The following is a 12,198-nucleotide window of genomic DNA, read 5'->3' as shown; positions in this document are numbered from 1 at the left end:
TAAAGTAAAAACATCTGCTCTCACCTGTTTGAAATGACGAGCAATTAGAGCAGAACATCTTCAGCTGTGAGTTTGCAAGATTAGTGTTGTACAAACTGATTTATTTTGAGGTCTCAGATGTGACTACCCACAATATGTAATGAAAATCATATGGTTCTTGTGGTTATATTAGGTTCTCAAAACCTAATTAAAGGAAGAAAGGCATAATATTTGAGAATATTGAGATTAATCCCAAATTATTGGGATATTCAAACGACCATCTCTTCTCCAACTGCTGTGGAGTTTCCAAGATGTCAGACAATCAATGACTGAATCACAGAGCAATATGCAAGGTGGTCACTGACAAACCAGATTAAAGAGTAACTAAATTAGCAGTGACTTAAGTCTGAAGGTGTCTGTAGTTCAACTTTCTTGGTGGGAAATGGTTCCTCTGGTGGTGGTGGTCTTTGCAGGTGCAAAGCTGAAGGAGCCATTTGGTTTTAAACAGAATTTTATGCTTCTGTGCATGCATCAGGATGAAAGTGCTGCAGTTAAAGGCTGCAAAGCACTTGTCTGATTTCAGTTTACTCATAGGTTCAAACGCATTTTTTCAGTATTTTGCAAGGTGAACTTCATGCTAAAAGGCTTCACGGGGGTTCAGACATTGCCTGATCATGTCAGATACTGTCCATTTCCTGTAACTAATGTGACACCAGCACAAACCTCCTATCAGGCACAACAATTATTTCAACTCTTACATATTCCCACCTCTGAGCCAGATTAATGCTGTACTTGGGAGTGTGCTGACAGCACAGGGACCTGCTGAGGAAAACACCTCAGGCCAGATTTGCAGGCATCATTTTGCACGTGCCGCAGTTGCGGGTGGGTTGCAGTAACATGCAGATGGCAGTACTGCTCTGCCATGGGGCAGGCTTAGGGACACCTGTTCACCACGATTCCTTTTTTTATATAATGCCATCCTCTTGTCCGTTCCAAATGTAACACATAGTGAAATAACTTTCTTCAAACAAACGGTTGTGCACAACTTCTTTAGATACAGGACATACTGAACACAGATATTTCCACAGAACAGTGGAAACAGAGGCATTTTATTCTGTTTTCCTTTCAGCTCTTCTTAAGAGATGTTTAATGATAACCCCCCCAAATAACCCAGAATTAAGACAAGAGATAAGCTGTGAACACAGACACACCCAAGAGAAGACATTCATTCCAATATAAAATGAATAGCATTGTATTAACGTTTATTTCTAATTACAAGAAACAGAATATCAGTCCCTTATTTGTACAAAAATACCTGAAAGATTACAATTAGGTTCACAAGCCAAAAAGCTATTTACAGTATGAAGCAAAGCATATTGAATAAAGGTTTTGTCTCTTAAGTTAATACCTTTTGCATTCCCTGAAACTTTAAACTTTATTCCATTTTACAGTCACTAAATCTTGCATTGTGACAATATAATTTACGATAAGCAAGTCTTGCCACTGGAAAGGTGCATTGATTGGTCAAACTGTCAGGTATTTAGTGCAGAAAAGATAAGACAAAACATCTAAACTGAGGCACGTGTTTCTTCAAGATTAATTAACAAATAAAAAGTTTTTTTGTACTTTTAACACCTATCGTAACATAACTTAACTAGTAACCTCATTACCAAAATGGTTTGGCATTTTCCTTCTCAACATATTCAAGATTGCTACATGAAGTATTTATTTAGAAAATAAAATCACAGGCAAAAAGATAAAAATTCAACAGGCTCCAAAACAACCCTGAGCATCCCCTTTACATTCATGTCATTTAAATACAAAAATAAGAGTCAAATGTCCTTCAGTCCTTGGTATTCTGAGCTGGCAGCCAGCTGAATCTGTTGGAAAACTAAGGTGGTATCGACTGTTTTCCAGCAGAAAGAAGACAAAGCAGTGATCTGCTTAAGTAAGATTGTTGCCACTTTGAAGGTGGTCACTTTCTCAAAACAGCTCACTTTAGCTGGGAAAAGTACAAAATACTAAGTCAACCATCTACATACAAAAATCATGATTCATAGTCAAACTTTTATTCTCAATTTAAATAAGATGCAAGTTTTTCTTTTTTTCTTTTTTTATAAATATGAAACACTGCAAGTACTATCCGCCTACTGGGGAAAATGCATGGCTGTCACTAAGCTATGTAAACAGAAAAACTTAAAACTACAGCATAAATGGTCTTATTAAACTGGTAATGTAGTCAATACAAGAATCGTTTTTCTCCTAATAGGGGCCAAATAGAAGCATGCAAAGTGAAGTCAGACTGAAGTTAGCTTAATTTCAAGGTTTTAAAATACATCGTCTAGAAAGCAGGAACACTCGTTTCACTATGTACAATTTAAAAAAAAGTTTCTACTAAAAACAAAATCAAGTTTCTTCGTTTTTATATCTAGACATTAAATGGAAAAAAATACTAAATGTGTTCTGTAAACTAAAATACAGTGTTTCTATACCATTGACATAGTTATAAGCTGATATGGATGACTCGGGCAGGTTATGGTTTGTCTTAAGCTATTCTCAACACTACATGAAGACCTAAAGGTGTGGAATTTTCTTCCTTGTCTACCCTTTCCGATGGCTAGGATTTCAAACCCAGTGGCAAACATCAACGAGGATGAACGAGTCTGCATAAATCATTCTCCATCTCAAGAATGCTCCATTCTGCACTACGTTCTCAAAGTTCCCAGGCTAAAATATTTCACACTACGGATAACCGCATGAAGTGTTGGAAAGCTAATTCAGTAACAGTTCCTGCACGGACTGTGTTGTTCAAAGAATGCTTTTTGCAATTAAGGGAGTAAAAGGGGACTCATTTAATTTCAGTACTGATTTATCATCAGAAAGAATCACTGTGTAAACATTAAATAATTGATTTAAGCATTAACAGTAAAGTAATTCTGATGACAGACCAGCACCAAAGCAGGATATATGCTTGTCTGCAGTAGGTACCGGTGTGCATTAGTGTGTACGACACAGGAATCACCAGTTAGCTCCGTGGATGGTACTGCCAGCAGCTGGTTCACAATTGCAAATCCCAGTGAAATCAGTTTCCATTCTCAGTATGTTCTTTCTCACCATGCAAACTTTCGTGGCCATAGCAAAAAGCAGAAGGGAGATACTTCTTCTATGCCCTATTCCCCAAGAGAGCTTTGTGTCACTGTATCTTTACAGTATGGAAATTGCTCTTTGAAACAGTCCAAAAATTCAAGGAGCTATAAAGCTAAAAACTGTTGTTTTTGTTTGTTTGTTTTCATTTTCCCAAACTAAGACTACCTGCAGAAGAATCTTCTCACAAAAATTTCAGATACAGTTGTCATTCAGTCCTATTCTATTTAGTAACAGCAGGTTTCCTCAGGAGAACAGTCAAAAGGCTGTAAAAAACAAATCACCACTTCAATAATAAAAGTTTGTGCATAGAATCTAATACAGTCTTCGCATGACTGGGTGCCACTAATATGCCACCAACATACTACAGCCATAATGCTACAAGTCAACAGTTTTGAGAGTGCACGCATGGTGGTATGTTCTTTTAGAATTGTATCCTCATTGCTTCTTCAAAGACATCTGCAGATCATGGAACCTCAGGTCTCCAGAGAAGTTTTGAGACACACACGCACACACACACACAGACACACAACACGCACACTTCTTGATTTTCTTCTAGATCCGTTTAGGCTGAAGCATTCCATACATTTTAGGGTGCAGATTAATACCCAACTCCTGCATGAATTTTAAAAGCCACATCAGCTCCTAATATAGGCTGCATACAATATCCAAAACAAAGAAGGAGTGCAAAAAAAGTGATCAATACAAAAAGTAAACACACTAGTCTTAATTGTCAAGATTATTCCAGGGCAAGAGTTCTTTTCAAAGATTTCTCTTCACACTTGTTCCTGTTAAGTGGCCCAGCCAAGATAGTTTCCAGTTTTGTTTCAAATTTACTAATGGTTGTACATACCCTCCCCCCCCCCATTTTTGGGATGCTGGGACACTCAGCAGCAATCACTCTTAGGTGTTAGACAAACCAGTAATGTCGGTCTGTTGGCACCTGTCGAATCCATCCCTTTCAGAGTCCCAAGGTGCATAATATTTTTATTTATTTTTACCAACTTACAAATCTGCCAATTCCCCAGTATCAACGTTCTCTTACAATTACTCTTCTAGCAAATCCAGTCTTCAGTGAGAGTCAAACTTGAGGTCATAAGGCCACTCGGATGCAGTGGTGTTTGAGTTTGCAGGGCAAGACTCCTTTGTTTAGTTGATAGAATTCAACAAGCTGGATTAGATCACTGAATTTGGTGTTCCCATCATCCAGGCTGAAAAATATCTGTCCATCATCCTCACACTGGGGAAATAAAACGTCCTTTTCAAGTTAGTACATGAGAAGATGCAAGCGTTGCAAACACAGGACAAGTAAAAGTGTGTGACGTGACATAAATGATGGGCACTGCACAGAAAGCCCAGTATGTAGAGTTCTGCGTGAAACCAGGCACAATGCTAGAAAAGAATTTATGCTAAGCCAACTGGAAATCTTTTCTGCACAAAAATGAAAGCTGGTGGGCAGAGTAATTCTACGCTGTAGAGACAGCACTGGTTTTTTTTACATAAAACAAAAATACCACAAAAATAATTGATGGCTGTTTCCAAAATTAGCAAGCAAGACAAGATGAGAGGGTTTGGACCAACAAGCAGGTCTACATGATCTTAAACTTCTGCTGCTCTTTCTGGCTGAGACAAAATCAACCAGCTCTTACTATCTCAATAGAACATTTTTTAAAGCTCAACATTAGGGGATAAAATTCCAAATAAAATTTTTAAAACTTCCTGTAACTTATTCTAAGGTTGCCTAAGTGATATGGAGACAAGTGCAGCTGTTGCTGCCAGTCACAGAGCACAAGTTGTATTGCATTACTTCGATACCTCAGTGACTTAAATCAGTTTTCCAAGTAATGTTAAGATGGAATTTGATTCAGACATTTGACAATTGTAAAGAATTATATTTCCTGATGGAAACATGGCTGTTCATGCCATTAGTAAGATAATGACAATACTGTACATGTCAAGTACTGTACATGTACAAGTGATGTGTACAGTACAATACTCTCTGGATAATGCCAATACTGTCTGTTTAAAGTTTATTTTATTTTTTATGATCAGTTTTGAAAAGAAAAAAAAAAAGTTACTTACCGGCAAAATTTGAAAATGCTTTATTTTTTGATGATGGCAAAGTGTAAGTACAAATGCCTTTGGATTGCTTTGGCTGTCCCGGAGAAGAAATAGCCTAGGAGAGAATATTTTTAAGCACACAGTAAATACAATAATCCATTTCTCCATTAATAATCAGAAGTACTGAGTAGTTTCGCACTGCTGCCTAACTCTTTTTCAGTTGCTTTAACAGGCAGTTTGCTTTTCATTTCTATACCAGGCTTATGAAAGACTAACTGAAGAAGAAAAAGTGAAGAATGCATGTCATTATTTCTTCCCTTATGTATGAGGGCTGCTTCGAAAGTAATGCCTCCTATTTTATGATGTTGGCCCACGATGTCAAAGGCAGATGGTGATGGTATGGCAGTAGAGGTTGAACGTTCCCAGCAATATTTCATTACATTTTGCTGCCGTGCAACAGATGGCAGCAGAGGGGCAGTCTGACAGAATGGCATCTGATGTGGAAGTGTGGATGAAGCCAAGTGATTAAGTCACTGAATTCCTCCATGCAAAAGAAACTGTACCCACTGACATTCACTGACGTTTACTGAACATTTATGGAGATGGAACAGTGGATGTGAGCACAGTGAAATGGTGACTGATGTGTTTCAGCAGTGGCAGCAGTCATGTGGAAGATAATCTGCATGAATCTCCAGAACATAACCACAGAACTGTGTATGGAGCTGAATATAAGCTTCAACTACTTTGGAAACTATGGTGGGAAACCGGAATATTGTAAAGTTTACACCAAGTGGGCTCCCAAAAACTCAAATACAGAGGCAGAGAGAACACGGTGTGCAAGGTTGTCAGGACACTGAACCAATAAAAGGCTGAAGGCGTCAGCTTCATGGATCACATTTTTACCGGTGACAAGACATAGCGTCACCAGTACAAGCCAGAGTCAAAATGGCAGTTTATGGAGTGGCAACATGTGAATTCTCCATCAGAGAAAAAGTTCAAGACACAGCCCTCGGTGGCTAAAGTGATGTGTACCGTCTTTTGGAATAGGAAAGGGGCAATCCTTCTGGATTTCCTGGAACCCAAGCAAACCATCAACTCTTGACTGCTGCATCATAATGCTGACTAAGCTGAAGGCTCAAGCTTTCAGACTCAGGCAAGAGAAGATAACATTTCCTCTGCAACATGGTAACACCAGGCCCCATAGCAGCACCATCTATGGATGGTGGAGCACATTGCCCATCTTGGCTAGACTGTCCTACCACACCCACCACGAAATCCCAGTATGGCACACTGTGATATCCATTTGTTTAGGCATAAAAAAGATGAACTGTGTGGGCAACAACACTATCATAGCAGCTGTGAAACTGTGGGTCACTTCCACTGGCACATATTTTTATGAGTGCAGCATGCAAGCTCTTGTTCATCACTGGTGAAAATGCTTAGCTAGTAGTGGTGTTTTGTAGCTGAGAATTTGCTCTATCAAATAGTTTTTATTGTGCTCTTTGTATCTGTGTTCTTTTTCCCACAGAAATAAATAGAAACCATTACTTCTGGAGCAATGGATATAGGAGGCATTACTTTCGGGGTGACCTACGTATGCATGAAGCTTTTGTATTTTAATATACAATAATTTGTTCCGATTCTCCAATATCTTGCATTAGTTCACAGAATTTCAGTGTTAGTAGATTACATTTAAGCTAAGTGGCTGCAATTCCACAGAAAAAAGATCATTACTTTCTTAAAATGATTTCTCAGTTAAGTAAGATCCAGGATGGGGAAAACACACACTGATTTTCCCCGAAGAGACTATTTTTCTTTCAGCATCCTCAGAAAAGAACTTTAGGAACTATAACTAGCAGCAACACACACCATGGAACTGTCACTTCTGAGGTGACCCACAAAGTCCTAATTCAATTGTTAAGTCCATACTTTAGCAAGGAAAAGTATAAAGACATTTTAAGTCCTCAAAAACATCTCCTTTCCTTAACATTTATGAGCTGAGGTAGGAGAACCTCTCCATGCCACAGGAAACAAGTATATCCCTTTGGCATAAGGCCCAGAATGCTAATCACAAGTGGACTTGTGAGATGGCCAAGTGTTGTAGTTGGGCAGGCCTCAAGCCCTCTTGATGGCTAACCACTAAGGCAGGAACATGCTCTTTCAAGGCTGTTGCAAGAACTGCTTGTACTTTACGGACCTGAAAGAACTTACCCTAGCTTCTCAGAGCCAATTGAGAAATGTCAATACCACAAAAATGCATCATCGTAACCAGGATCACTCCAATACCAAGAGATGGCATGTCTTGCCACTACGGGAAAACATGCTTCACTTTCCTTTTTCTTCCTAGTAAGACAAGATGTGTGGAAAAGGAGCCTAAGACTTTACAAATTGGGATTCATCTCAGCAAGAAAGATCTTACCTGCCCCTGCCCTACTCCAGCTGGTCCTGCAGATATTTCTAAATTACCTTTCATCTAGCTATTTCAGATAATGCAAAGTATCATAAACTGGGGGTACAATGCAGAGCTCAGCACAACTGACCCTGCAGGTGTTTATGCCACTTCTTTGGCAAAAAAACAGCCTGTCTGCAGTAACAATGACTGCATATACAGATACACCCTCAACAAATAGCTTCAAGAAACAAAGAATAGAAGCATCACCTGCATATTTACATCGCTGGATATGTTAACCAGAGCCACTAGAAGCCTTCCCTATTCTTCCCCAGTGTTAACTTTTTAGCTTCCTTTGTTCAAGAACACACATAGCAGGAAAACACACACAAGACTTTTTTTGTTCTGAAAACTGTCACCTACAGATCCCAGAACACACAGGTAATACAATTCCTTTGCTGTAAGTGAATGACCTCACTACAACTGAATGCTAACTAATCTCAGCCTTCCATAGTGACTGAGTTGTCTGAGTACAAATTGAATAGTCTCAAAGGTGTCAATGATTGTATGAATACTCAAGAAAGCATGGGCTACTAGATTCTTAATGCATCATGTCAAAATGGACCCAAAATAGCCAAGCAGTTCTGTTATGAGAGAGACCCAGAAACTCAACAGATCACCTATGCCCGCCCTCTTTTGCTTTCACTGGTCTTATAGCTAAAATCTTTTTCGTACAAATCTCAATAGCTTTGGGCCACCAACACCAAAAAACAAAGAAGCAAACAAACAAAAACAATTAAAAACACTGTTTGATGAATGTGATGAATGTGCACAAGCAGTATTTCTCTAATGTGTTTCGTTCTCCACAAGCCATGAATCAAAAAAATTATTTATGCTCCCGAGTCAGAAAATGCTGTTGCAAGGTTTGACTCCTCAAAAGACAATATGGAAACTTCTACCTAAACCCTGCAGGCAGTGAAATCAATGAAATGAAGACAACTATGTTCTTCTCATCCAATAAATAATTCATTGTTGAACTCCAATTTAAGGAATTTCCCTAGAATTACCATAGCTGCATGCCACTAAGTGAAACAAAGAAGCTCAGAAAATACTTCAAATCTCAGCTATAGACAATTTACAGAAATGGAACAGGTACTTTCTTTCATTTATAACAGAAATAAATAGGAAGAAGTAATCATTAACTGCTCTGATACATGCAAAAAAGCACAAACAGCTGATTACGAATGTGTGTGCAAATGGATAATTACAGCTTTGTCTGAAGAAATACTTCCTCAATGCAGGTTAAAGTAATTAATTGTTTTCAAATTCTAACATTCTCTAAAATTTGATTACCTCTATTGAAAAAAAAAAACAAACAGCCAACAGAACAACAAGTTGTGTATTCTTAATGTTTTCCAGATTAAGTGTTAGAACCCACTCCTACAAACATGTACTCAGGCTTTTGGAATTCCAGGCAAGTTACAATGGGACTGCTAAGAGTCAGGTTACGCATCAGTGCTCACAAACCTGTAAGCCCTTACAGCAGAAGTTATGTTCTTATCCATAGTACTTACCATGAAATCATAAATACCAAACAGCAGCAATACCTACCCATCTACTAGCCCCTGCTGCTTAATAATCCTGTGAGATTCTTCTCTGGAGATTCTGCCATGAAACCAATGCTGTGTCCTATGAATAACTGGAGGTGAGAGGGAAAAGAGACAATGGTTAAAAAACAGTAAGGTGTACCAGTTACTTCCACTTGATATTTATTTAAACATTTTAAAAGTGGGTACAGTTTTGTTGCAGAACATGAAACGTCTTTAATTGATTAGTATAAAAATGAATCATTATGAAGAAGATGCACCAGCTGTTGCATAACCATGATAAACCAAGTGCACAGGCAGCATCTCCATGGACTGCAGGATTTGCAGATACACGATCAGGGTAGTGATACATTGCCCTTTCACCATTTCTTGAAAATGCTGCACCTGAACAATTCTTGGAATGCAATATATGAGCTAACAAGGTCGAACCCAGTCCCTTTAACTCTAGAAGAATGAAAAGCACTTCAGATTGTGCTTTCGAGGGTGCAGTTATCCTCAGATGTTTTTATTATTGCTTCGTTGTTTTTCTGATGATATGTTTAAGTTCTATTCAGCAGAATAAAAACTCAGAATACCTATGTTCCCTCTTAAGGAATGCAGGACACTAATATGCAATTGGCTATTATTTTAATAAACTTACAATGTCAAAGAGACGTTCAGGGCTCACATTACAGGTATCTGTACTTCATGCAATCATTACAGAATAAACGCTATTTTGAAGACTCCTACTTTAAAGATTATCAAATCACTTGTTGACCTTCCTTGTTTAAAATGAAGAACTGACTTTTGGATTATTATTTTTTTTTTACTGGAAACACTATATAGTCTCAATTTTTTTGTAAAATCTGGGTTTCAAAAGATTAAAATTGAAGCAAATCTTAAGTGTGCCTTAAAGGAAAGCTAATTTTCTTCTATTATGTCTTTATAGGTAGGCATACTAATGACAGAAGTTACTCATAAACACAAAACACAGTATTTCATATAAAGGCATTAACAGATTGCAGTCTATCTTTGCAGGAAATGATCTTTTGCTTACTCAAAAAAGCCGCTTACACTATGCTTACAAACAGCAGAATTTACCTGTACTCAGTGTGGAAGGGTGGAGCGGACTTTGGCTACCCAAGATGTTCATTCTTGTGCTACGTTTCTATAGAGAAAATGAATTACCATTAAATCCAGACTAAAACCTCAACAGAAGAGAATTAGTGCACATGCAATACAGATTTAATTTACAGGAAACTTGGGGCTCGGCAAGTTTAGTGCCAGGATGAGAAAAAGAAATGCAACTTTGAAGGGAACTAATCTACAAGCAGCAGCTCAGTTCAGTTGGCTTAAAACACAAGCCAGATGTTAATGGTGAAAGCTCAGTATCTTTAAAATAAAAAAAGGAAAAGAAAAAATATGACAGAAAAAAAAGAAAAATCTGATATGTTTCTGCTCAGGCAAAATACTGGGCACTCAGTAAATCAAGCAGTATTTCCCTCCCGTACATAAAGCACTAGCTAGTGCTTCAGTGATGACTCCTATTCCCTAAGAGACGAGCATGGGGGAAAACTTGTACTGCAGCTGTCTGTCCACAAGACACTATAAACAAGTTACATCAGTTTTCATTGCAAGAGGTTCTGCCTCTTGTATATTCTGCAATTAAACTTACTGGGAGCAAGCCATTAGTCAGAGCCCCAGACTCTTCCATGTGGGGAAGCATTTAATTTGACATATTCCTCCTCAGAGACTGGTTTTGCAAACTGGCAGTAAAGTTCTGGTGAGTCTGCTTTCCCCCTCAACTTTCCTCTGGACACTAGGGGGACAGAGAAGCAGTGGTAGAAGGTTGTTGTGAATGTGACAGTTTTGCTAAAGATGGATATTGACTTTCAGATCTGCATGCTTGCAGTGTGATTGTTTCAGGTCGGATCTAAGCTATACTATGACCAGCACTGCACTAGTATCATAGCACACTCTGTGTCTTGGCTCTCAACAGACACTGATGAAAAAAAATAAATAGAAAAGAAGAGAAAATAGCTACCCTCCAAGCATGTCCTTCTTCCATGGCAGCACTCTGTGCTTCAACAGGATTTTCAATAACTCTTCCTATTTGCCCCGAAAAATCCATTGCTACTAGTGAGTTTTCAGATACACTTCTCTGAAAAGGAATTTTCACTTGTTTCAAAAAACAGGGAAAGAAAAAACCAACTTGAGAGAGTTTCATTTCAAAATGTTTTGCTTTCAGAAGACTTTCCAAAGCTATCCTTCAACAACACGGGAAACATAGCTAATTTTCTTTCCCTTGAAAAGCATTAACAGACACGAAAATATATGGTGTTTCTTCATAGGCCATATGGAATGGAGAAGATCCAAAGTTTCTGTTGTTCAAGGTTGCCCACTTGCCCTATTACCATACCCCACTCATTTCCAGGGCCAGCTGGGATCCAAATATAGCATCTTCAATTTTAGACAGCTAACAGTCAGCTTTTGGCCCAACACTTTTTATGAGATTCAGGAGTGTGTTTTGCCAGACCTAAGCTGGCTTCTGCAGGGACAGCCAGATGTCTCTGTGCTGTACATCTCTTAAGTGCCTGGCATATCCAAGATTTTTCACTCACGTGGATAATGTAAACCTAAGATAAGTGGAGAGCCAGCTACATAAATTGTACTCATAAAAAATGTGAACTTTACATTGATATGCTACATAATGCTGAATTCACATTTCTTAGTGTAAAATTTTCCACTTTTAAAATGCAAAAGTAAATACATCTTTTTAAGCACAATAATTAGGGAAACAAAGTTCATTACTTACTACTGGAGTGGAAAAGTGTGGAAGCATGGCTTTTCTCTGCTGGGGAATTCTGTAATTCTGATACAACAGCATTCCATACTGTCAACAGAAAAGTGAATAAATTGTTATTCAAAGGTATGCCCTAGAAAAAAAAATTGTAGTGATTCCACTTAAACTGGAACAAGGTGCTGTCAGTTTATTTCCATGATCAGAAACTGTCCCAGAGCAATTTGCATTGAGGAATA

General features: G+C 38.3%; 1 protein-coding gene across 6 annotated transcripts in view; it reads right to left on the bottom strand.

Annotated features, from left to right (window-relative positions):
- Positions 1-1,215: 1,215 nt before the first annotated feature.
- The window catches only part of GRB10 (growth factor receptor bound protein 10), a 138,693-nt gene continuing 127,710 nt past the window's right edge, over positions 1,216-12,198 (bottom strand). For 5 of the 6 annotated variants that reach the window (XM_048940247.1, XM_048940246.1, XM_048940248.1 and 2 more), the window contains 6 exons: positions 11,975-12,052; positions 11,204-11,320; positions 10,261-10,327; positions 9,185-9,272; positions 5,206-5,299; positions 1,216-4,363 (listed from right to left, as the gene is read on the bottom strand). In XM_048940247.1, the coding sequence (XP_048796204.1) occupies positions 4,217-4,363; positions 5,206-5,299; positions 9,185-9,272; positions 10,261-10,327; positions 11,204-11,320; positions 11,975-12,052 (591 nt within the window). In that variant the 3' untranslated portion in view covers positions 1,216-4,216. Of the gene's footprint in view, positions 4,364-5,205; positions 5,300-9,184; positions 9,273-10,260; positions 10,328-10,834; positions 10,979-11,203; positions 11,321-11,974; positions 12,053-12,198 lie in introns of those variants that run through there. The other variant, XR_007376040.1, reaches the window with a different exon arrangement.

This window comes from Lagopus muta, chromosome 3 (assembly GCF_023343835.1).
Source record: "Lagopus muta isolate bLagMut1 chromosome 3, bLagMut1 primary, whole genome shotgun sequence".
Taxonomy (NCBI): Eukaryota; Metazoa; Chordata; class Aves; order Galliformes; family Phasianidae; genus Lagopus; species Lagopus muta.
This window is presented reverse-complemented; position numbering and strand designations above follow the sequence as displayed.